The sequence below is a fragment of the Vidua macroura genome, chromosome 2 (genome assembly GCF_024509145.1).
Source record: "Vidua macroura isolate BioBank_ID:100142 chromosome 2, ASM2450914v1, whole genome shotgun sequence".
In the NCBI taxonomy this organism is placed as follows: domain Eukaryota; kingdom Metazoa; phylum Chordata; class Aves; order Passeriformes; family Viduidae; genus Vidua; species Vidua macroura.
The window spans coordinates 74648284-74674353 of NC_071572.1; the positions used below are offsets into that span (position 1 = coordinate 74648284).

At 41.6% G+C, this 26070-nt stretch overlaps 1 protein-coding gene across 4 annotated transcripts; it reads right to left on the reverse strand.

The window, feature by feature from the left end:
* Positions 1-4325: 4325 nt before the first annotated feature.
* On the reverse strand, positions 4326-17211 carry LOC128803577 (protein mono-ADP-ribosyltransferase PARP11-like). 4 transcript variants are annotated; one of them, XM_053970698.1, is made up of 8 exons: positions 17151-17211; positions 13514-13642; positions 13295-13415; positions 11969-12044; positions 10961-11033; positions 10743-10873; positions 6950-7101; positions 4326-6521 (listed from the first exon to the last, which is right to left on the reverse strand). In XM_053970698.1, exons 2-8 carry the CDS (start codon positions 13637-13639, stop codon positions 6208-6210), a joined length of 993 nt encoding a protein of 330 aa, XP_053826673.1. In that variant the 5' UTR covers positions 13640-13642; positions 17151-17211; the 3' UTR covers positions 4326-6207. The 4 variants fall into 4 exon arrangements, with proteins under 4 accessions (XP_053826673.1, XP_053826670.1, XP_053826672.1 ...); XM_053970695.1 differs by lacking the exon at positions 17151-17211 and adding an exon at positions 16820-17027; XM_053970697.1 differs by lacking the exon at positions 17151-17211 and adding an exon at positions 16804-16869.
* Between the last annotated feature and the right edge of the window lie 8859 nt (positions 17212-26070).

Sequence of the window (26070 nt, forward strand, 5' to 3'; positions counted from 1 at the left end):
TTACCAATTCCCCCCACGTTTATGCTGAAGTGGTAAACTGTATTTTTGTCCACAAGCTGTCCATCTGTGATGAAGCATTACATAGATTCCAGCCCTAAAGTGCACTGATAGCTCAAGGCTCTGTTAGATACATACCTTCCACTCAGGGATTTTCAGTTTAAATGAATAGTTACTATAAAGAGAATTATATTGTCTTATTGAATGCAATTATCATAGACTATTAAATTTGGTTCAGTGAGAGATTTTGTGCATCAAAGAAAAACTTTCAGAAACTCACCACCTTTATGAGCATGCTTGATAGAAACCTGTTTTTTACAAAGAGACAGCACAGGTTTATATTCTGAAATTTGAAAATCGGTCATATTTACCACCACAGCAGCTAAAGGCCAAAAAAAATTGAGATCTATTGCAATACCTAATGTAATACACAACAGAAGACAGTTTCTTTCCAGAAATCAGTTACTTCATGGAGCAGACTATTTAGAGCAATAGCAGTTTTCTCAGATTTGTTAACGCAAAACATTTTTGCTCCTTTGTCTTACTACAGTGGTCGATTAAATACAGTAAATTTGATACCACACACTTGTCATGGAAGAGATGCAAAGACAAGATGTGTGCAATGTCACTGGAGTGGGGATATTTCAGGAAGCATGGTGGCCCCATGAGAAGCCAGAAGCCAACCAGTTATGTCTACAGCAGACAGCAACACTTTGCTACCCCCTTGCAAACAGTGCTCAGATGAGGTGGTGTAGGTACACCTCTCATTTCTGACAGCTCTGTATTATTTGTGCACCACTTCTGTAAGTCTGCTGTCATTACAACATGTCAAAAGACACGAAAATTTGACTACAGGAGAGTCCCCTGGCTCTCCATCCAATACTCCATCCCACTGGGGATATATAAACATTGCTAAACATCTAGGAAGATCATCAGCATGAAAACTGAATTTTAAAATTTTGAAGGACAGATTTAAAACAGTAATATTCTTATCTTCTCTCCCCTTCTTGCATCACCAGCCCCAGTGAACATGCACACTCATGCATCCTTTCACTCATGTAACCATTTTCCTCCCACTGATTCCCCCCCACCCCCAGATTTTCCATCTCTTGTCCTTGTCTTATCCCATTGTTTTGGGTCATATTTCTTGTACTGAAAATAAAAATCAAAACAATTTAAAAATATCAGCCTGGAGCTGCTATTTAAGTCAGTTTCATAAACATCCAGTAATTAGCTGATAGGGCTTTGTCAAGCTACAGTATTTTCAGCAGCTGTGTTAAAATATGTAATGATAGTATTTGTGTCAGCCAGTCTCTTTATAGAAATAAGTCTTTTAAATGTAATCTCCCTAGTTAATACGTAGACAATAACAGTGTATCCAATATCCAATCATCCTTTGAAAGGCTTATTTGCACCAACTGTTCTCAGCTGGGATTACTTTCTTGGACAACTTTCACCAGCTCAAAGGTAGATCTTGACTGGGAAAAAAGACTACATGTATGAGCTATTTGGTCACCTCCAGGTCTGTAACCAAACACATCACTTAATATAATACACTGCATTAGCATATTCCCACTCCAAATTAGTTTTTAACAATGCTCCAGATACTTCATCTGTTTCACTTTATGGAAACATAAATGCAAGCAAAGCATGGGAACAGGAAAAGGGAGGTGAGCAGGCCAAGGCCTTATGTTGTTCCTGAAACCTGGACATGAGTCAGATACTCACTGCCTGCATTGGTTAATAGATTACATTTCTTTAGGAGTCCAAGGGAAGAAAACTGTATCAGCGAAGAAGCTGAGTAAAGATAAGAAACATTTGAGGTTGTTCCTTTTGGTATCAGTATGATTTCATTCCCTTTAAATTAAATTTGGCATTTATTGGCTAGAAGACAAACAGGAAATGGATGTAACTGATATTGGCTTGGAAACATAATGTCATTTCCACTACCTGCCTTCCTGATTGGCACCGTCTCCGGATATGAACCCAGCAGCTTCCAAATGCTGATACATTTATCCTTTCTTACGCTTTTTTCATCCCTCTCTAATTGCAAAAATGTTTTTCTAGAAAGGGAAATACTGAAACAAAAACACCTCAAAGATGTTCAAAGGCAATACACAAAATACAAATACAGAAATGAATGACATTTCTAGTCAATAAAGTCAATAACTGAGAAGAGCATAGCTTCAGACTTGTTTCTAGCGGTGGAGTCACAATCTCTTTTGCAAAAGACTCTAAAAGTAGTAGCAGTAAATTAATCTCCAAATGTCTGCAAGTAATTGTGCAAACAGCCAGAACCAGCTGGTTTGCAATCCTTAACATGACAGCAGTATCAAACTCTTAACAGCTCAAAGAACACAGGGAAGAGAAACTCATTTTATGGAATTCCATGGAACTGATTACTGTCTGAACAGGTCCTTTCCCTATACTGTCTCCTACACTGCATTTTTTTTTCTTTTTTTTTTTTTTTTTTTTTTTTTTTTGCTTATTACAATATACACCAAATACTCTCCTATTTCTGTACATTCAAGTGAGCCCTTTCCAATTAAAAAATCCACTCAAACATGCAAATTTCCAGTCTTGGTATTGTACACCTTGGCCGTCTCTTGTCCATTCATTACCATAGGAATGAAATATGACCCCTCCAACTAAATGCCCAAGTTAGGACAAACGTGGCACTAAAATTGCTGGATGTTTTATGTGGCACAATTACCTGTATGAGTATATGGAAGGAGTGACTACTCCTCTACTACCTTTTCTGACACAACGGGGACTACAAGGAAGAAGCCAAGAACAGGAATGTATAGGGATAAACCTAGCTGACATGATAAGGGAGGCAGTGATGAGAACCAAACCTGGTCAGTCATATTGACTGATAAGAGCATGTAAGTGTGTGAAAGTTTATTTCATCCTGGACTTTGGAAATGGTATTGGGGGATCAGACTGCAAGGGGTACAGGAATCAACAGAGCTGTACACACCCATGGGGTGGGGGATAAACAAGGGAAGGCAGAGTCAAGGAGAACAAAGGGGCTTAACAGAAAGGAGCATAAGAGAGGCCAGTTGGCTTTAAAATGTGGCAAAGTATTCCATCTCTCAGCCCCCATAGTATTTTTTTATGACTTGTGAAGAGTAGATGGCTATACTGGAGTAGGCCTGTGCTGTTTTGAAGTCTGCTGTTTTGGACAGTGCCTAAAAATAGTTATATTGATGGACATTTAGGTCACAGGAATTTTAAGACTGACGTGCTCATCTTCCTGAAAGTAATTTCCATGATGTAAACTGCACAGACTCACTTGAGCCTTCCTGCTATGATCTTCTGTGCTGATAAATATTTAAAAAGGGTGAGAGCCGTCCTCAAGCCACAGGCTGAACTGGCATCCAATGTAGTCCTGAATTTAAGTCACCAACTCCAGCCAGCATGTGTCTCACATCTAGCTTGGATGTGAATGTACTGGGACATGTATTAAAAAACAGAGCTGCATCCTTTTTTTCTCCCTTTGGATTCTAACTTAAAAACAAGAGTTTGTGCAAACTGACCCTGTAAATGAACTGGAATGCAGACAGACACTCTCCCAAACTGCTCTGGATGAAATGAGATCTATTCAGCAAAAACTGAGTACACACCAATTGCAAAAAACAAAGCTGGTCCAGGAGGCCAGTATGAGCTGAACTTATTTTTCTATGTCATCCTGAAGTACTGTGCTCATGTGAAAACATGCTGCCACAAGAATAATTTAGTAAAAAAGCTCTATCTCAGATCAAGACACGTAAGAGAGTGGCATGTCATCTTGCACAGGTGTAAAACCAAAATGGAGAAAAAGTTACACTGCATGAAACAGTAACAGAAAATATCAGGTTTCCTTCCCCAGAATCACACCAAGACCCCTTCTCTTTTCTTTAATACTCTAAAGGCCAAGAAATGATTTTCCTCCCTTTCTTTCTCACTGTTCCTTTTATTAGGTCCAACTATTTCCTGCCTTGGCTACTTGTACAGTTCTGGACTTTGCTTGCAATAATAATCACTCTCCCCTTGGCAGAGAAAGGACAGTTATTATTTTACAGACATCTTCAATAACAAAATTCATCAGCACAAAAAGCAGAACACAGTGAACATTGAAAGAAGAGGTAAAACTTCAATGTGCAGTAAGATTAAGATTGTGCCATTCAATTCAAATTAAGCAGCAAACAAGACACCACCACACAAACAGTCAGAAAAGTCTCAGAGATCAGTAAAGATTGTAGTACTTTGTGTCTATGAGGTGCTAAAAAAGAAACTTCAGTTTTCTTAACTAAAAACATATGTTTCAGAAGAAATAAAAGACCAAATCAAAGGAACAACAGCACATGTATTTGTTAGTTCCACAAAATGTATGCTTTGTAGAATACTGTGTAATAACAAAAACGATTCAGTAATACACAAATTCCCTGTGGGATTCGCTATTATTTTATACAATGTGGGAAACAAAGTGCCTTTTGCAGAGCTAGCATAGTAGTGAATCAAACACAAATCATACCTACAAGAGTAGAACCTAGAGTTCCCAGCTGGGATCAGAAATCATACTTCCTAAAACAAAGGAAAATGCATTTTAGCCCTAAATGGTTCAGGGACAGGAAAATTGCCATGAAATTACAAACAGAAACAGATAAACAACTTGTGCAAGATCCATTGACAGACAACGGTAATAGCACACTGGAGAAGGAAGAGATATTTGTGTCCTCAGTTACAATGCCAGATACGTTGTCATCTTCTGCTTCCAGTTCCACGGGTTTAGTGCAACTTGGAACAGACCTGGTCATGCCAGCAGCTGCAGTGCCTTTAAATGCAATAGCTTTTAAACACAGCCTTTGATCCAAAAAGTCCATTAATAATTCTATAACCAACACAGATCATTCTATATCTGCTACAATTATATACTGATTCTACAGGGACTTGTTACTGGCCATAGCCAAAGAAAAAACTTGGAAAGGTTTCAACTTTGACTTTGTCCATTAGTGCTACTTAGGTCCTTTAACAAAGGACACTAGGGACACAATTCCATAGCAGATCGTTCACACAACAGTGCATTTCACAGTAACAGCCCCTTCCTCAGCCTCTTCATGTGTTTAGGTACTCAGGTTTGTTCTTTACCCAAATATTGTCTCTTTTGCTCTTTCTACATGTGAAAAATACTCTTCAACTTTACAACCATACCAGTAATGAAAACCTGATCTACACAAATGTTACTGAAAGCTTTCTATTGTAGCATTTAAAAACTACAGGATGGCATCCTTTGAAATTTTTCTTGTTAGTTTAACTGTATTGTTTACAGTTAAGTTAATCTAAACATTGTCTTCAGTAACACCAAGTATATGAGCACCGAGTGTATCTTAAACTCTGATCAGACATGAATCACAGCAGCTCATGAATACTGCAACAAAATGGCAAAAATTCCATAGGATAAGAACTGAGAAAGGTGTATGGCACTGCTGATGTCCCAACAGTGAGCCGAACAGTTATATACCAAACAACTAACAACCACAAGTTTATGGGCCTCATTTCCATCAAAACCAATGGTCAAATCCTACTGCAAGGGCTTTGTTATTTTCCCAGTATATAATTGAAGCTTACAGTAAAATGTACATAAAGTTAAACCATACAGCTTTGTTGAACTTTATGTGGAGGAAATTGATGAAGGCGCTGTAGATAAGTTTTCTTTTTTTAGGTTTAGAATCCAAACTAAGAGACCTCCAAACAAAGTAACATGTACTACAGAACACTGACACACATACACACACGCGTGCACACGTAGCCATGTCCCCTGGGATTTTGCTGTTGTTGTTCTTACTTTGTTTTATAGGCAATCTTTATAAAAGATTAATTTCATCATATGCATACTATATTAGAGGCATATTTCTAACCACTTTTAATATACTTTAGAAAATCAAAACATAAATCTTGCCTTTGAAAACTTACCAATGCTTAATGTATTTAAGGCTCACTAAGCAACTTCAGGATTGTAATAGTCTCTACATTTGAAAAATGCATTAGTAAAGTTTACAGATTTTTAAAAACAGTTCACCAGTCTCTCTTAAATATTTAAAAGCTTCCCTCCTCCATAAATGTATGCCAGCTTTTCTTTCACCTCTCTTTCATGCATCATTTCTATGTTGCTGTCTTTACAAAAGGAACAAAAGTATCAAAAAACCACAAACAATACTCAGTTGAAACTTAACAAAATTCTATTAAGTACTCAGGGTAGATTTGGTTGGCATCGAAGATGACAAAGATCTTTGGGTTCCAGGTATTATCCACACAGCTGTCATACAAGTTCACAAAGCTTCCATCTTTTGAAGGAGGCCTCATGTATTTTGAATCACCACCGATATAGTCACCAGTTAATACACGAGCAAGAAACATGACTTTATCTGGTCTGTGCAGATGAGGCTGCAGGTTCACACCATGAATCTGGAAAGTATCTCCATGCTTCATGCTCTCTTTGCAGAAATGGCTGGAGTATGAAGCATCTCTTGCAAAATAGGTCCCTTTCAAATAAAAAACATAGAAAATTAGATTACATTCTTACCATGAGAGCTTGACTAACAGAGCATAGCTATCAAGATGAAAAAAAAAGTCAGTTCTTTTATGTTCATTAGGAATACTTTTTTTGTTGTCAATTGTTGTATTATGACAATATGACCAAACATTTTTAGTGGGAACTTAAAATGAGAGATTGTCTTGTGATCAACACTGCTTCACTGAGCATCCCTTCTCCATGCTCCCTGGCCCTACCAGCCATTTGTGAGAATTGCATTCCTTACCTCATCCTTAATTACACTTGCCATAAAAGCAGAGCTGTATTAAACAGCTCTTGGGTAAACACAAGGCATGCATCACATAAGTACACACTACAGGGAAGACTTAATGTTGAGCTGTTAACACCATTACTGTTGTATGTGACAGCAATATTTACCTTTTCCATACACAGCAGCGTGCATCCCATTTATTCTCCAGTCAAAGTTATGAATACATATTGCTTCTACAAATTCATTACTGGTGCCATGAAACAGCATCTGCTCATTAATTGTTGGGACACCTCTTTTCTTCTTCAGTTGAGCTTTTTTCCTACAGAAAACACACAATAAATACAAAAATAAGCACATAATAAATAAATAGGTGTACAAACACACTAAATTACTTCTGTGAAAACACTGCCAAGGGTACAGACCTAACACATTCCACTTTACAAGTACCTAGATGACTCTAGTTTTTAAACACATCAGAATTCTTAGGGTACATATTTAGAAATCACACATTTCTGAATGCTGTAGGACTATTTTCCGACATAGTCTAAGATTTGAAAAAAAGGCCTTCTGACACCAATTTTATCAAAACTGTTCTTGTGTTATTAGTTTCAGTGTGGTCATTTTCAGCAGATACATCTTTAAAAGAAAGGTAATTTTGCACATTTTGTTTCCACCACCTGCTTTAATGTCATGGTGGAAGGGATAACAAAGTTGGCAGATTATAAAGCGCAATTACCTAGGCAAACCAGCAAAAACTGATCTATGGGCTAGTTATGCTGAACATCTGACATTTCTTCAACAAGGAACCCTCTGTTGTTGGCTGTTGATCTCTGACAATATATAAATGTAGCCTGGAGTAACTTATTTTGAAATAGGGGAATGGAACAAATTTATAGAAAAAGTGAATAATCAAACAAAAGATGTTCTGTGACAGTCCTTTACTATCTCTGACCAGTTCATTTCATAAAGCCAATTTAGAATTATCATTAATATGGGAACAACTGTAAGAGGCAAATGTGTTCTGACTACTACAGTGATGCAAATAATCATTCAAGCAATGATCAAATGTAATCCCTTATCTTATCAATTAAACAAAACACTTTTTCAAAACCATAAAGTTTAAGTGGAAATTGCTCCTCCTAAGCTGTTATATATATGGGGCACACTGGCAAGCTGGTTGTGCAGAATGCAGAAATGCCACAGCAGGACACTTTGGTAATTTGGAACAGAAATCAAGGAGTCCAACTGTTCTAAAAAGCATCATCTTAGCACCTTGTACAAGCAGTAACAAGATAATCCAGTTCAACAAAATTAACTTGATCCAGCACTGTGAAAATTCTTGTTTAGCCAATTCACTCAATAAAAGGTAAAACCTACAGCAAAATGAAATACCCAGAGATATGCTCCTTGTACCTATGTAAGCACATAAGCTTTTTGTAAAACTGGTCAGCAATCTCACTGATCAACACCTTTTTTTACTTGTTGTACTCCTCGACAAACCCAGACTGAGATGCTCGATTAAGCATCATCCTCTTTTCAACTTTCCTACCTGGGACACCCAAAGAAGTGCATTTGAAATGCTGGAATACTTATTTCTTTGTAATATACTAACAGGCAATAATTTCTTCACCAGTATGTGCAAGCCTACAGCACTGTCTTGTGACTCAAGGGCAGGACCTGGCATTTTACCTTATTGAACCTCACAACTGCACTCAGCCCATCGATCTAGCCTGTCCAGATCCCTCTGGAAAGCCTTCCTGCCCTCCAGCAGATCCACACTCCCACCCAGCTTGGTGACATTTGCAAACTGACTGAGGGTGCCCTTGATCCCCTTGTCCTGATCCCAGATAAAGATATTAACAACACGGAGCCCTGGGGAACCCCACTGGTGACCAGCTGGATTTAACTCCATTCACCACCACTTCCTGGACCTGGCTATCCAGATAGATTTTTACCCAGCTAACAGTGCACCTGTCCAAGCAATGGGCAGCCAGACTCTCCAGAAAAATGTTGTGGGAAAAGTGTCGAAGGCTCTGCTGAAGTCCAGGTAAAAAATAACTGCAGCCTTTCCCTCATCCACTTAGTGGGTCACACTGTCATAGAAGAAGGTGAGGTTGGTCATCAAGCAGGACCTGCCTTTCCTAAACTTATCCTGGCTGGGCCTGATCTCTGGTTGCCCTGCACATGCTGTGTGATGGCACTCAGGATGAGCTGTTCCTTGACCTTCCCTGGCACTGAGCTCAGCCTGACAGGTCTGTAGTTCTCTGGATCCTCCTTCCAACCCTTCTTGTCCATGGGCATCACATTTGCTCAACCCCAGCCACCTGGGACCTCCCCAGTGAGCCAGGACTGCTGGTAAATGGTTGAAAGTGGCTCAGTGAGCACCTTCGCATTTCCCTTGGTACCCTCCAGTAGATTCCATCCATTCCCATAGACTTGTGTGGGGTAGCAAGTTCTATTTTCTCTTTAATTATGAGGGCAGCATTTTGCTCCTCACTTCTGCCTACCAGGTCAGGGTCTGGGTGCCCAGATAACTGGTCTTACTATTAATGCCTTTGTTGCCTCAGTCTTTTCCTCATCCTTTGTCACTATGTTTCCCCCATATCCAGTAAAGGATGGAGATTCTCTATAGCCCTCCTTTTGTTGATGATTTATTTAAAAAAATATTTTTTTATTGTCGTTTACATCAGTGGCCAAATTAGGTTCTAGCTGGGCTTTGGTCCTAATTTTCTCCCTGCAAAACATCTCAACATCTTTTACTCCTCCTGATTTGCCTGCCCCTTCTTCCCAAGGTCATAAACTCTCTTTTTTGTCTGAATTCCAGCCAAAGTGCTCTGTTCAGACAGAATGATCTTATTCCTCAACTACTTGTCTTCTAGCACATGAGGACAGCCTGCTCCAGAGCCTTTAGGATGTCCCTCTTGAAGACTGTCCAGCCTTCCTGGACTCCTCTGCCCTTCAGGACTGCCTCACAAAGGACTCTGTCAAACAATCTCCTGAACAACCCAAAGTCTGACCTCTGGAAGTCCAAGGCAGCAGTTCTGCTGACCCTCTTCCTTCCTCCATCAAGAAAAAAAGGAAACTTAACTAAAAGTAGGATAACTCTCTTAACCATTAACATATATAAGGAATTTCACTCCCTCACACATGTTGATATAGTTTTAAATTAACAATAAATGACATATCTTTAAAAAAAAATCATGTAACTTATGCAAGATTTTAGTATACATCTGGTTAGTTATTTCCTCACTCTTTAACTTAGTCGAGATTATTTTATTAGAGTAAAAACATCTTTAAACCTTCTGATATGCACTCCTTCCTACAAGATACACAAATAATTTTTGTCAAGTACAATTTCTTAAGATTGACACCAAAAAATAAGTGGATACCAAACTAGGCATTTCCTACTTCTTCCAGGCCAGCACAATATGAAGAGGGAAAAACCAAGAACTTAGAAGAAGGTTTTATAGGACATTAAACTTAACAAGAATTGCATGAATATGTGTTCTTTAGACACTTAATTCTGTCCTAGGCTTCATAAAATTGAGACATTTAACAAGACCAAAATATTCATTTACTTCATTCAGTAAAAATTAAAATAATACAAGCCTCTCCAGGAATCATTTTACAAAAAGCTAATTTTTGTTCTCCTTATTTCACTGTAAGGATCATGGGCATCTACCACACAGATATTCTGAACATCTTAAATACATTATCTGTGCTACAGCTTTATCTAATGCATTTCTGCAAGTATTGAATTTGTGCATCTGTAGAAGCTACACAGTCTTGAAAATTAAATTTTGAATAAAGAGAAATGACAAAGAAGAAAATTTTTAAAAGTTAAAACGTAACAAAAAATTCCATTAATAATAAAAACAGTTAAACATATTTCTGCTGCATGACTTAAAAACTTTTCTCCATTAACAATCCTAAAACTGTTGGTTTTAGAAATAATCTCACCTGCAAAAAAACTCCCACAAGTCTAGATTTTGTATTCTCTTAATTCTTTTAATTCGGTGGCTATCCATTGTTTTTCCAAAGAGACTAGAAACTTCATTATATTCATTTGTTTTCTTTTGCAATGGAATAAGCTGGAAAAAAAGACGTTAGTGCGATTTCAATTCGATGCATTGTTTCATTGTCACATGTTTTTGACCAAGTTGCCTACCAACTCTTACCTGGTATGGCTCCTCAGTATTTACATTCTCCCAGTGTGAAGGCATAGGGATAGCCTCATTTTCACAGATGAAACTTCAAACAAAAAAGGTAAAAGCACATCACTTCAAAGACATGAGGCATTTTCTTCCTGTCAAACTCCTGCTCCAAACAACACAGTATGCAAAAAAAGCAAACCCCCATGAAGTTTATACAGAGCTACTACAAAAGAGTGGTTTAAGTACATGCACTACATATATTGAAGCTCTTAAGCTTTAAAACTGGGACTAAAAGAAGGAATCTCCTGAAAGTAAAAAATGTCACCACATGGAAATAAGAGTGCTGATGCAATTATTCAAAGAACAAAGCAAATTGCCACATCATTGTATGCACTATTTAGCAAATATCAACTGAAAAAATGTTGACACTTCAAAAACACAGTCTTCTTGAAAGTCAGTGTAAACAGATTGCTACTACATTTCTTATGACAAATGACAAATTTCTTTTTGAATTTATAACCACACTACAATTCAGAACTAATTTTTTTCTCAGGAACTATCTGGGAAAACCCCCCCACATATCCCATGTACTCAATTTCACCTGTAATAGTAACACTGCATAGCTCAGTTTATTGTTTATTGAGTCCCAGATTTACATCAGCTCAGCTTTACATCTAATGACTGATAAAATGGTATGAAATTGACAATCTAAAGCAATTAGACTCATAAAAGAATCATTACAATATAATTTTTTTAACTCCAAATAATTTTAGAGTAAATGAGTAAAATATAGGCACAACATATAACTCAATCTCTTTTTGATGTTACAATAATACTTCTAAATAATATATGGAGTCAATGGATTCCATTTTTTGGTGCTGTTTCCCTGCAGCAATTCTGATTCAACAGGTATTCAGAGCGACTCCAAAAGCAAATGAATATAAAAAATAAAGATAAACCACTTTGGTTTCATTTTACTTAGAAGAAGCAGGAATAAAAGAAAAATAAAGAGTCTTCCTCTTATTTTCTTACCTGAATGAATTGATTGCAAAGGGAGCTCGCTTTATTGGACGTTGTTTAAGGGTAGTTAGGTTGATTTGTTTCATCACTGAGCATAAAACAAGAATTAGGATGAAATTTTTGGGAATTCATCTACAGCATATAAAACATTTAAGTATCATTTTTTGAAAGAATGTTACTACACCCTAAGCTACTTGACAGGAATTCCTATTTCAACAAGTAACAAATCAGCAATTTTCAATAAATGTTTCTAAATGTATTGTCATCTATATGAGTTGGAAAAATGTCAAAATATTACACATACAAAACATTTATTTTTAAAATACCCATCTAACATTCAGCCCCACTAAATCACAGGAGGAACTTCCACTGACTTGAAAGGGGTGACAAAGAATACACTATCCTTAGTGTAAGACATCATGGCCTAAAGAGAGTAATATAAAAATTGTTCTTTAACATTTGCTTATAAGTGTAGGATACAAAACACAGTTTTTTATAAAAAGACACTTCAACACAAGTAAGCATAAAACTTGTTGTATTGCTAGATACCACCTTACTGCCAGTATATTGTTATTTTGCTCAGTCCCCACTTTCTGTCTTTGAAATATTTGAAATTTGGATACATATATTGGAATATGTGTTTATTTCCTTAATTTCCTATATTTAAGCATATAGCTGTTTTGTAATTTAATCAGAAAATAAACCATCTATGAATAAAAAACTAAAAAAAAAGTTACTAGAACACATCTTTGAACAAAGAACAGATTACATTTATAATTCATTACATACATTAGAAACCTGTAATACTCTGTAATTTACAAGAACAGCATAAGGAAGATCTTTACAATCTACTAGTAAATCCTTTTGCCTATCTCCTTGTTATTCTGAGAACAGAACTGGCTTCAACTACCTGCTGAATTATTAAATCATTTTGATGCCAGTATTTTGCAGGAAGCCTCCTTTACAGCAACGTTTCTTATACAGGCTGAATGGAAGAGATTTTCCATTTTTCAAGTTCAGGCAGTTGCACATGAAAGAAAAAAGGTTCAACCTTCCCAGGTCAAGAGATGTATCCTACATGCCACTTGCAGCTGGAGCAAGCAGTAGGAACTCCAATGGTGCGCTAATAAACAAAACATGCTACTTCATTAATAAACTACACAAAAAATGTAACAGGGCAGCTGTTTATAAAAACTCCTATGCACTTTCCAGTAAAGAAGACATTCTTAACCATGTTTGCGCACCAGATATGAGGACAATAATCTGCTGAATGAACAAATGTGCTGGTGTATCTGAGACCTTCTACTGTTTAAATCTACTCTTTGGCAAGACACATACCTGAAAAGTCCAGTGTGTAGTTAAACTTTGAAGTGGTAAAAGACAGAGATCCATGGGGGTCTGTTCGGAAACTTCTTTCAATATCTTCACTGGTGATAGAGCAGTGACTGTTTGAGTCAGTCTTCAAAGTAAAAGAAAAAGCACATTAAGACAAACTCAGCCATAGGTAATTTGATGTATGGAATCCATCAGAGCCAATATAACTTCATAGGTATTTACCTGAAACATATGCCATTTACCACACTCAGCCAAATAAAACCAGCCCCACTGGGTATCTGAGGTATCCATGTCTTCAACTGAACTTTCCATCTTTGCAAACACATCTTCTGATGGTCCTTGAAGCATTTCCTGAAACATTCACATACATACAGACAAAAAAAAGTTTAGAGAAACTTATACAAAAAGCAAAATAAAGTGCATTTGCAATAACTACCAAAAAAAAAAAAAAAAATCCTACCAGGCTGAGGACAGATCTGTTCTTTCTTTTCCACAGAAAAAATTCTCAATTTGCTACTTATCCAGTATTATCCTTTAAATTAGCTAAACACTTTAAAAATCTTCTTAATTGTCTGTAAAGTGTGACAGTAAAGGCAAGAGCTATAGCCTTTATGTGATCAAAGAGAGGTGCTAAATTTCATACTGATGGTTGTAGGATCAAGGCCACTCAGAATTATACAACAGGCTCTTAATTCATACTTCCCAAGAATGAGATGTTAGGGTTACATCCAACAGCTTGATGGAAGCACCTACTAGGTACTCACCAGCAGTGAACAAATCAGACTGGAAATCAATAGTTGTAAGAAAACAAATTATAACTAAGACAAAGAATACAATCATTTAACTGTGCAAGACCATAGTAGATTATTCCTTCCCATTGCTTGAAGAAGAATTTTCCCCCTAATGCACCCACTTAAAAATGGCACAGTAAAATTCTTGATACTCTGTACTTGTATTTATAGAGAAGGTTCACACCAAAAGCAAGACTGGCTCCCACACAAGCAATGACTACCACAGTTGGGATTCTGAAGGATGGAATAAAAAGAACTGAGGAAAGGATACAGCACAGGTCTACAAAATCATGACAAAACCAAATAGGGAGTGAAGAATCACATTTTCTTCTGACATATGGAGGAGACACCTATTGAATGTTGCACATGTCAAGTTCAAAGTAAGTAAAACTTCATGAACCAGATGGCAACCTATGGAACTTTTCATGGTATGGAAGTTCAAAAAGTAGCTAGACAAGTTTAAGTCTACCAAGAGCTATGCCAGAATACCTTTAGAAAACAGTCCCTGCCAGAATTCAGCTCATTCTTGGTTTGTCAATAGAATTCTGAAAACTCTGAAAGTGCTCACCCCTATTTGCATGTATTTCCTAATGTGTCAACTTTCTGCAACAACCTCCCCAAGCAAAAATTCTAAGAAAGTTTCAGGGAATCTTCACAGAGAAAAAACTTGCCCCACACCCAGAAAAGGTCAGCAATTCATCCACTCTGTTTAAGCAAAACACTTTGGCACACTTCCCAAATATGTCCTCAAGTTCACTTTTTCTTCCAAGAAGTGAAACAACACCCTCCAGCACAAGTCAAACAATGTGCAGTTAGTATCCTGGATGCTTCAGTTGTTTCCTGGTCACTTCAACCCAGAAAAAATAGAGACTTGAAGAAGACAAATACTGGAGACTAAAAGTAGGCATCCCCGTTCCGGCCAGTGCTACTGGGGCAGCAGTTCAGAGCAGGAGGCATTTCTAGCACACCCTTCACTCCCCCATTTTTCCCAAGCTAGTTGTGTTTCTGTATTTGTTTGAAAAAAAAAATCTGAGAAACCTCTTTGTGAGAATAGCTAGAGGTTGTACTCTAATCACCAAAAGCTCCAAAGGGTTACAAAAACCTAAATGCTTAGAGAGCAGAGGAAACATAAGTAGATCTCCAAAACATCACCAAATTGCAGAATCGGAGGGCAAACCTACTTCAGTGAAAATGAAAGCCTACCTACGGCTCCATGTATGGATTGCTGCCTCAAGTTCAAGCAGCACTACATAAAATGTTCATCAGCTGCACAGAAAAAGTATTTTGAAAGAAATAAGAAAACCATTCTCGGCTTCAGAGGGCATCTGTCAACATTCCTTCTATTACCCACAGCAACACAGCCACAGAGCCTACATTCCCTTGGTGTTAAAAGCACAACTGGCCAACATCTTTTGGTGAAAATCTTTCACTTTCAATTTGATTCTTCCTCTTGGATAAGTATTTGACTATGTTCTATCCTACTGAGAGCAGACAGAGGTAGGCTGCACTTTTTTAAAGCTGAGGAAAGCAACTCAGGCTTTTCTTGGTAATGTTTTGTTTCCTCATGTTCCCATTAAAGTGATGAGCTCAGTTACCTCCATGCCAGCATTAGGTCAGGATCTTGACTCTGATCAGTCAAACCAATGATGCCTTTTGAACAAGAGGACATGCCTTTACAAGCAGAGAAGGCATGATTATCTATGCCTGACAACACACTTAGAGTCCTCCAGGGCTATCTCAGCCTCCAGAATAAACCATTTACTAAGGAGATAGTTATTCCCATGGCTTTCAAAAATATGACATTCAACCCACATATATCACCCGCATCACAAAGTCTGGGGTAAGCGGGTAGATTCCAGGATACTTTAGAAGTATGGAGGAAACACCTGAAGCCATGAATATGTAAAGCCATAAAACGAAGAGAACTGCTCTCAAAGATGACACAAATCCAAAATATTTGAAAGAATTACTGATTAATTCAAAATAAAATGCACACCATTTATAAGCATTAGGTACCATTTTGAGAAAGGTCTCAACTCCCATCATTAGCACTGTTTCTACTGGTCCAGGAGTTACCAGAACACATTTCTTAGGAAAAAACATCCTCCTAAACAAGAACAGTGCTTGTTGTGTGCTGTGACTGAATAGCTTTACTGCTACTGGCCATGCACTTCATCTTTTTTCCATAAGTACTTTATGTTTGGCTGATATACATCCTTTACAGTGAGCAGACTCAGAGAATGTTTTGGGTTAGAAGAGAATTTTAAGACCATTTGGTTTCAATCCCCCTGCCATGGGCAGGGACACCTTCCACTAGACCAGGTTGCTCCAAATCCCATCCAACCTGGCCTTGAACACTCCCATGGACAGGCCACATCCACAGCTTCTCTGGGCAACCTGTGCCAGGTCTCACTACCCGGATGATCACAAACACAGCAGCATCCCAACGGACTACTCCGGATTCCTGTGCTGCTTGCTTCACTTGGCACACCGTGCTTTATTGCCAAAGGCTCTTCTCCCTACAAACATCGACTTGGAACAGTATCCTGCTGGGAGCACAGGCAGTTCTAAGGGAATCTCTGGCTCTTCCTTATAGAACACGACACCTGATGAGGAGACTTGCCTGAGGTGAGCCCGCAGGGCTTGGGAGGGGAGGCGAGGAGCAGGACCAGCACTAGCACCAGTACGGGACACACGGTGGAATGACAATACCCTTCCCACCTGCGCCCCCACGCACCCGCTCCGTGCTGCCGGGGGCCGCCGTCGCAATCACACCCGTAACCGCACCCTCCAGAACCGAATCCATGGGCGCTCAAGGGCACGGCCCGGCGAGCGAGCCGCGCACAGAGCCACTACCCCTCCATCGCGCGCGCAGGCCGCTCCCACACGCGCAGTGGCCGACACCTCCCACCCCCGTGCCCAACCGGGCAGCGCGCTGCGCGGCGGGCGGGGCGGGGCGGGGCGGGGCGGGGCGGGGCGGGCAGCGGCCTGCGGGGCGCGCGGGGGGAGGGCGCGGCGCGGCGCGGGGGGAGGGGCGGCGGCGGCCGTTCCGCCCCGCCCGCACTCACCGCAGCGGCCGCGCGCACCGGGCGCGCTCCCGCAGGCCGCCCGCGCCGCGCGGGCCGGGCGCGCGGGGCCCGCTCCGCTCCCGGCGCTTCCGTTACCGGCGGCCGCGGAGGGCGGGGCCAGCGCCGCGGTGGCCGCGCCCCATTGGCCCGTCGGGGGCGGGCATGCAAATAAAGGCGGGGGCGGGGCGGGGGTGGAGCCGCTGTCGTGACGCGAAGAAGGGACGGGGAGGGCCCGGGCCAGGGCCGGGACCTGTGCCGGGACCGCAGCCGGTGCCGCAGTGTCAGCACCGATACCGGCACAGTCCCGACCCCAGCACCGCTTCCCGCCCCAGTGCCAAAAACTGTCCAAACTCCTGTCCAGTACAACTATCAGTACCAGGCCTAGTTCCATTATCATTGCCACTGCCTGTGTGCCAGTACCAGCACCAGTTCCAATCCGAGCACCAGTCCCTGTTCCAGCACCAGTCCCCGTTCCAAAACTAGTCCAAGTACCTGTACCAGTACGAATACCAGGCCCAGTGCCAGTACCAATACCAGTACCTTTACGAGGCCCAGTCCCAGTTTCAGCATCAGTCCCAATTCCAAAAACAGCCCAAGTACCTTTACCAGTACTAAAACCAGGCTCAGTTCCAGTCCCAGTGCAAGCACCAGTATCAGTACTATATCCAGTAGCAATCCCAGTTCCAGTTCTGGTACCAGTAGCTGTTCGGGTACCTCTCCCTGTAGCTGCACGAGTACCAGGCCCAGTCCAGTATTAGTGCCAGTCACAGTTTCAGTTCCAGTGCCAGGACCAGTAACAATAACCATCCCAGTGCTAGTTCCAGTACCAGTACCGGTGCCAGTCCCTTGTGGTACCAGAGCTGTGACACCGTGCTGGTGCCAGGCACGGCAGCAGATGTGACCATCACACCGTGCACGGTGTAGGTCACACAGAGCAAAGAGGGCAGCAGTAAGAGGCTGCTGCAGGCGCTCGGGGCCTGTGAGCAGCTCTATGCCACAATGAGGTCTGGAAGCAGCAGCAGCAGCAGGTCTAGGACCAGTTGGAGGTATTTCACTGGCATGAATATAATGCTTCTGGAATAAAGGAGTTTTCTGGAGGTAGAGCCATCTTTTTCAAGTATGTTATTTGTATTGACATTGTTGGAAATCACATGAAGTTTGTTGGGACATATCCTGCCTTGCTTTATGGATCTGTACAGAGGCTAGAAGCAAGGAAGGATTCTGTTACCACCTTAGCTGCTAAATGTCTGTTGAACATCTTTTCTTTTTAATGAAAAGATGCTGACAATGCTTTAAGTCTAATGTGGGCCTCTTTGAGTCATTTATTTCTATTGCTATTACTGTCTGTTGTGTATTTTTAAAATAAGGGTCATGCTTTTTGCAGAATTTGTGTATGTGAAGTTACAGTAGCACAATGCACAGCTTTCTAGCAGCCAGAAGTTTTAAAGAGGTTTCTACTGCTATGCCCTAAGGTGTGGGATAGAGTTGAGATTTTTGTTGTATGTTTCTTCCCTTTCTTTGTATGTTCAGACTGATAATTAATAATGGAGCGTAAACCTCTCTTGAGATCAGAATGTCTTCACTGCACTGAAAATGTAGCCTGTTATGAGACTGTGTTCTTAGGAAGCTACATGCGAATGCCAGACTCCTTATGGTGACAACAACATAAAACCCTTTCAAATCCAAACATTTCTGTGGATATGTGCTGTACTGTGTGCAGACTAGCAGCCTATCTGAAGAAGACATAACCGCATTAATTGATTTTCATCAGCCCCTACTTCAAGCAGCAAAAAGGCAGAAAGTGGAGAGGCTTGGCCACATTACTTGAGTTACAAACCCGTTCTCACAGGGAATGGTGAAATAGAAGTGAAAGAGAGAACTCCCTGGTACTGCCTGGTACATAAATTGTAGGATCACAGAAGAATTTAGGTTTGAAAGGACTGGTGAAGTTCTTTAATCCAGTCTCCTTACCAAAGCAGGCCTTACTTAAAATCTAGATTAAGTTGCTCAGTTCCTCATTCAAACTTTTTATTTTCCTTTCCAAGCATGTCTGCTGAGCTGTTTTCAAGGCCAAGAAGCTTTTGTCCTTCTGTCCATTCCAGAATTTCTTGTGTTGCAATTTGTGCACATTGACTCTTTCAGTGTAACCTTGTGAGGTGACCTCCCTCAGTCTTCCTGGCAGTGCCTTTCCCTGGGCAGTAAAATAACAGGCACAGCATCTCCAAGCTGGTAAAAGCTACCTGAAACAGAGGGAAATTACAGTCAATTACCGTAGGATAGTGCTTCTTTAATTGTATTAGGGCATTAAAAGAGGATTCAAGTTGGAATGCACCTTGGTCATCTTTGAAGAGGGCCACAAAGATGTTCAGAGGGCTGGAGCACCCCTTTTCCATAGACAAATGGAGAGAGTTGGGGCTGTTAGCCTGGAGAAGAGGTGGTTCCAGGGAGACCTCATTGTGACACTTGGAAGTGTTCAAGGATGGGTTGGGTAGGGGTCTGAGCAACCTGGTCCAGTGGAATGTGTCCCTGCCCATGGCAGGGGGATTGGAACTAGATGATCTTTAGGGTTTCTTCCAACCCAAACCATTTTACAATATAAACTAGCACAACCTCCTGATTAAATCAGAGTCAGCTATGAGATCAGGTAATTTTGTTCAGGACTGTATCTAGTTAGGTATTGAAACCTACAAGGACACAGACTGCGCAACCTCTCTAGCCAACCTCTTCCAGTGCTTGATAGTTGACTATCATCAGTATAAAAAAACTTTCCCTATATCCTCTCATCACAGATTAAGCCTTCTGCCTCTTTTCCTACCACCATGCACTACTGTGAGGACCCTGGCCTAGTCTTCTTAACCTCTGCAGAAGGAATCTTCTGTTGGAATATTGCAGTTAGTTGCTCTCACCCAAGCCTTCTCCAGGCTAACCAAGCCCAGGTCCATCAGTTTTTCCTCACAGGACAAGTGCTCCGGCCTCCTGAGTGTCTTGGTGCTCCTCTGCTGAAATTGCTTCAGTTGATAAATTTTATCAGCCTTTCGCATATTGATGAGCCTCAAACTGGATGCAGTATTTTAGACAGGATTAAAAAAATCCTAGTATTCCTTTCTTTTGAGATCCTGAATATGGTCCTGCTATTTTATAGCCAAGGGTGCAGTTGTCCCCCACTGCCTCCAGGGCACACTGTGGGATCACATCTAGCTTTCCATCTATCAGGACCATGTTGCATTTCAGAATAGCTGCTCACCATTTCCTAACACATATTGGTTGCTGGGCATTATTTCTTCCCAGGTGCAGAATTTTGCCTTTTTTCATTTTCAGTTTCATATAGTGCCTCTGAGCCCACTCCTCCAGCTTGTCTGTGTCCTTCTGAAGAGCTGCTCTCTGCCCTTGAGTGTATCAACTAAGAAAAGACAAGGAACATAAACTGCCATTATACATTCTCCAAGAGGGGAAAATGGGTGATTCTTTGGTATTTGCCATTTCATAGTAGATTAATTTTTAATAATCAGTGTAATGTTACATATATGCAACTGAATGATAATGTAAATGATAATGACATGTAATTCTGTCAACATTAACTGAAAGTAAGCAGAAACCAAACAGAACAACCAAAGAAGGAATAAAATATAAACATGTCATGCCCCCCAAGACTCTCCTCATAACAGTACAATGACTGCGCCATGAAAAGAAAATACTGACAGTGTTTTGCAACTTTTCAGAAAATGTTAAGATTTTATGGTGGGCATGTATATCGCAGCATAAAGGAAATTGTAGGATGCATGTGACACCTGTGGTATCCACAAACTTGTACACTCACAAATGCAGTTGCCCAGAGGCAAGAGAAGAGATTGAGGAAATACTCTGCTTATTACAGAGCATCACATCTGGAGGCCATAGCTGTCCACTTCAAATATGGCATTGGTCTTGAGATGTGGAGGAATATATAGAAGAATATTATTTTATATTCTTTCCTTGAAAAGTCTACATCCTCTTGATTTGTTGTTCAAGGAGCTGTTAGATGTGTCAGGTGATTTTTCTTAACCTGAGTCTCCTGCATCCTTCTGTTTGCTAGGAGATCCTTTTCTAGCCCTGTTCCTGCTGTGCTTTCCCCAGCTATGCCTATTCTGCACTCTGCGGGAGATGGAAAAGGTCTGGGAACATCTCCATTCTTCCATGTTTTTTGGTTTTGTTTTTTTGTTTTTTTTTTTTTTTTTTTTGTGATAGTGAATGAAAGCCATTGTCCCAAGCAGTACATGTTCTACACCTCATTAATGGAGAATAAAACCCACACCCTAGAGACTTCCTTGTCTCCTTTCACTTTTCTTTCATATTCCTAGATGTTCTTTTTCCCTCTGGTTGTCTTACTTTCATATCCAATACTTCACTATTACTTGATTGCTTAAAATTGCCAGTTGCCTGTCTCCTTTTATGAATAGACTGAGCTCCATCATTCCTGGATTTTTTTTTGTTATTGTTGTTTTGTGGGGTTTTGAGGGTTTGTTTGTTTGTTTTTGTTGCTGTTGGTTTTTTGAGTTTTTTTCTGCAGGGAGGAGGAGTCCAGGAAGTTTCCACATCTTCAGGTGACATTAAGAGACTTTAAATACAAATAGATGCATTTGTAGCAGGTGCAGAAAGCAGAGAGATTTTAGTTTATTTGTTTCTCTCTGGAGATGAACATAGAAGACCCATGAGGAAGAACACTTTAATACCTGCACCAGTTTTTGACTCCTACCTTTTCTAGGCTGACACAGCATTGCTAAGTGGAGCATTGCATAATGACTGTTTACCTGAGTCAAACAGAGAATGAGATATCCTCAAAACCAGTGACTCTGCCAGCACCAGCACGATTTCTCAGGTATGACACATGAACAGCTGCATGGGGCTGGTTCTCACTGACCCTGCAGTGCTGCTCCCTCTGTGTTGTTCTAATGATTGAACTTCACTCATCACCCTACTTCCTGGTTTAAGAGACAGGTGTCTGCCCATGAAGGCGGGAAGCTTCCAGGAATGGAAAATATGACCCCCTTCCCTCCAAATCATTAAAACATTGAAATAACAGGGCTTTCAGGAAGAGATAAGGGAAAATTAATAACAGTTCTTTACTATAATATATATAACAAGGCAAACAAACAACCACAACAGCAGCAACACCAAACAAAACCAGGAACCCACGAACAGCTTTTTCTTGGCTATCAGGCATTCTCCCCTTCGGTGCAGTTCCAGTCACGGCCGGCAGGGGCGCTGCTGGCTCCCGGCCGGGCAGGGCAGGTGCGGTGCTTTCTCCGCGCCTGCAGGGGGCGCTGTGGCGTCAGCTCAGCCGCCTCTCTCCTCGTGGCAGTGGCAGCTCAAGTGAGGGCCAAGAGGGAGAGGGCTCCCCTTGCAAAACTTACAGGGAGCAGCCGTCTCAGTGCCACTCCAGGTGGCACGCTTGTATGTAGCAAACCACAGTGCAGCCCCATCTAGGGAAACACAGGTGTCCCCTCCCCACACCACAAGTGACCGCTCTCCCCTCCAGTTACTGAGAGCAGAAGGGGCTGAGTCCAGCCCCTGACTCCCAGCCAAGTCTCAGTAAACCCCCTGACCTCTCACAGTATTTCTGCATTTCCCAAGAGAAACGCCCCAGCCAGAGAGCTCATTCCCCAGCAACTAGCACCCCTTCTTCTCCAACTGCACCCCTTCCCCCCTCCTCCCCCAGGACCATTTCAATGGAATTCCAAGACATCCAGCAAAATCTTTCCTCTCATAAGTATTGTCCATTCATCATCTCCAGAGCAACAAATGGGGAGAAAATTACCTGAGAGAAAGGGAAGGGAAGTTCTGGGAAGGGAAGTTCCGGGAAGGGAAGGGAAGAGAAGTTCTGGGAAGGGAAGGGAAGTTCTGGGAAGGGAAGGGAAGTTCTGGGAAGGGAAGTTCTGGGAAGGGAAGTTCTGGGAAGGGAAGGGAAGTTCTGGGAAGGGAAGGGAAGGGAAGGGAAGGGAAGGGAAGGGAAGGGAAGGGAAGGGAAGGGAAGGGAAGGGAAGGGAAGGGAAGGGAAGTTCTGGGAAGGGAAGGGAAGGGAAGGGAAGGGAAGGGAAGGGAAGGGAAGGGAAGGGAAGGGAAGGGAAGGGAAGGGAAGGGAAGGGAAGGGAAGGGAAGGGAAGGGAAGGGAAGGGAAGGGAAGGGAAGGGAAGGGAAGGGAAGGGAAGGGAAGGGAAGGGAAGGGAAGGGAAGGGAAGGGAAGGGAAGGGAAGGGAAGGGAAGGGAAGGGAAGGCCTAACCCCTAACACCTTCCTAGGTGGAGTATGCATAGTGTTTGTTTCTATGTACGTGTCTGCAATGGACTCCATCAGCTTGAGATTTGAATATACACGTTAGTTCTTTACATAGAGAAAAAAGACTTGTCCATAGCCTGATGCACTCCTCTTTCACTCAGTTCATTGCAGCCTAGGAAAGGATGCAGGGATTACTTGCAACCTTGTTCAATGTCTGGATATGGCATCCCTGTCCACCTCACCTCCTAGTGAATAACATTTATGTAGGGAACAGTTTGTCCATGTTTGCTGCCTAAGCCAGGCTGGATTATCTCTGAAGAGAGAGGAGAATTTGAGTACTTTTGAGTACTCAAAGAGTACTTTTGAGTCCAGTTACATTAGGCAGCAGAAGCAAGTACCTATAGTTTCTCCTGTGCCTGGGGAATGTGGTAAGCAAGATTGGGATGATCAGAGATGATGCCACACTGCAAACTGTGTGGTTGGGAGACTGTCTGGGAAGTCGGAGGAGGATAGGCAGTCATAAGAAGAAGAGGTAAAATTGCATTCCAGATCTCTCTTGATCCTCATGATGTCTCCATCCACCAGCACTCAAGTGATGTTTAAGAGTGTACTGGGGTCTGGCTGGGATAATTTTCTTTGTAGCAGACTGTATGATGGTGCATTTGGGATTTGTAACTAAACCAAGCCCTGGTAACATACCTGTGTGCTGGCTATTGCTGAGCACTGCTTGCACAGCATCAAAGCTTTCTCTTACTCCCACTCAGCTCCCCTCAGGAGTATTTGAGAATTTGGAGGGGACACAAGCAGGACAGCTGACCTAAACTCACCCATATGATACTGTATGCCCTACAATATTCATACACAGTAACAGAAATTGAGGAGAGAGAGATTTTGGGAAGGCAGCTGTTGCTCAGAGACTGACTGGACATCAGTCTGCTTTTGCATCACTCTTTTTTCCCTTCCTCTTTCCTTCAGTTAATAAACTGTATTTATCTCAGCCTGTGAGCTTCCTCACTTTTGCTCTCCCCATACTGCTGTTGTTTTCAGGGGGAAGTGAGTGAGATACTGTGTGGTGCTTAGCTGTGGGTGAGGGTCAACCTGCTACAAACTGAGAAAAAATCTCTGGAGTCTCTCTGGTGTATGCACAGTCGGGCTTCCACACAGCTACAGCACATTCCCATAACTCAAATGTGCACACACACATGCATCTGAGCTGTAATCCATGTACTCACCACCCCACTGTTTACCTCAGGATGCTCTGAACTGCCAAGGGATGCACCACAACAAGCTGCATTTGCACCATGCCTGAGCCAGTGCTGGGACACTGCTGGGACATGCCTTCTACAGGGTACAGGGGCATCCACCTACCTTGTTTATACCTCACATGACCTTCTGATTGCAGGGAGGTCAGATTTGGGGCTGTTGCAAAGAGCATGAAGGCATGTCTAGACTTTGGCCTGCTTCTCCATGTGTGTGCCAGTGTTACTGTCAAGGGAGACCTTAGGCACACCAAGAGTGGCTACAGGGCACTGGAGCCCAGGCACTGTTCTCCTTGGTCCTGTCAGTGGAAAAGTAAAGCTTGGGCAGGAGAGCCTCCAATCCGTGGGTTAAGACCTGACTGCACAGCCACTGTTGCAGACAGAGGCTTTTATGGCAATGGACCCCTGCTTTGAGGAACAAGGATGAGAGCATGTTTTCCAATGGGCTTTCCAGCCTAACTGGGAAAGCTTGCCCTAAGGATACTCTGCATGCAGTGGGGTTCTTCTAGTGTCTCTCCTCCTTTTGTGGCCCTCCAGTGGTACTGTGGGCCCTCCTTGGACTCCTTTAACATCTGCTTTTTTCTTGGTCTCTCTGAAGCTACTCTCTGCTCTCTCAAGGTTCTTTCAGTCTTTCTGCTGTATTTTCTCACCTCTCCAAGGCTACTGTATGATCTCTGGGTCTCTTTCTTGCCTACCTTTTTCCATCTTTCTGAGGCTAATCTTTGTTATCCTTCGCATTTGCAGACTTTATGCTACTTTCTTCTCTGAGGTTCTTTCCCGCTTTCTTTTAATCAATCTCTCAGTATCTGCAAGGCTACTTTGTTATTTGGGACTCTCCGAACCTCACCACTTCTTCCCTAGCCTCTCCAAAGCTGCTTTGGTTGTCTTTCAGTTTCCTCTTTCTTCTCACTAAGGGGATTTTGGAGCACTTTCAGTCTTTCTGCTTGTTTCATATCCCACTCACTCTTCAGCCCCTCTTTCTGAAGTTTGACTGGATTTTCTGGGGCTGTTTTAGTCTGCCTTCAAGGTTCATGGCATCTCAGTGGCTTCTCTTCTTTCTCCTGGGACTTTTTCAGCCTTCATGCTTGTTCCTTCTCTTCTCCAAGGATATTTTCTGTTGCTCTTTTAGCCTCTATCCTCTCTTACCAGCTGCAGGCATACACTCCTAGGGCACTTTCAGAAAATCTGATACTTTCTTGTTATTGTTAAAGTCTCTTGTGTCTTCATCATAGTTCTTTCAAGCTTTCTGCTAGTTTCTTTGCCTCTTTGTGGCTACTTTGTGTTCTCTGAGTTTTTACAGATTTTTGGCTGATTTTCCCTTCTTTGATGCTACTCTTTGGGGCTCTATCAATCTTTCTCCCCCCTGCTTTTTTTTTTTTTTTTTTTTTTTTTAATCTTCTTTTCAGGCCA

Coding starts and splice junctions, on each gene's coding strand:
- LOC128803577 (XM_053970695.1), bottom strand. CDS start 16,888: ATGGATTCGGTTCTGGAGGGTGCGGTTACGGGTGTGATTGCGACGGCG. Junction 10,874..10,960: donor ATACTGAGGAGCCATACCAG/GTAAGAGTTGGT, acceptor CTTTTTTTCCAG/CTTATTCCATTGCAAAAGAA. Junction 6,522..6,949: donor CGCTGCTGTGTATGGAAAAG/GTAAATATTGCT, acceptor TTTATTTGAAAG/GGACCTATTTTGCAAGAGAT.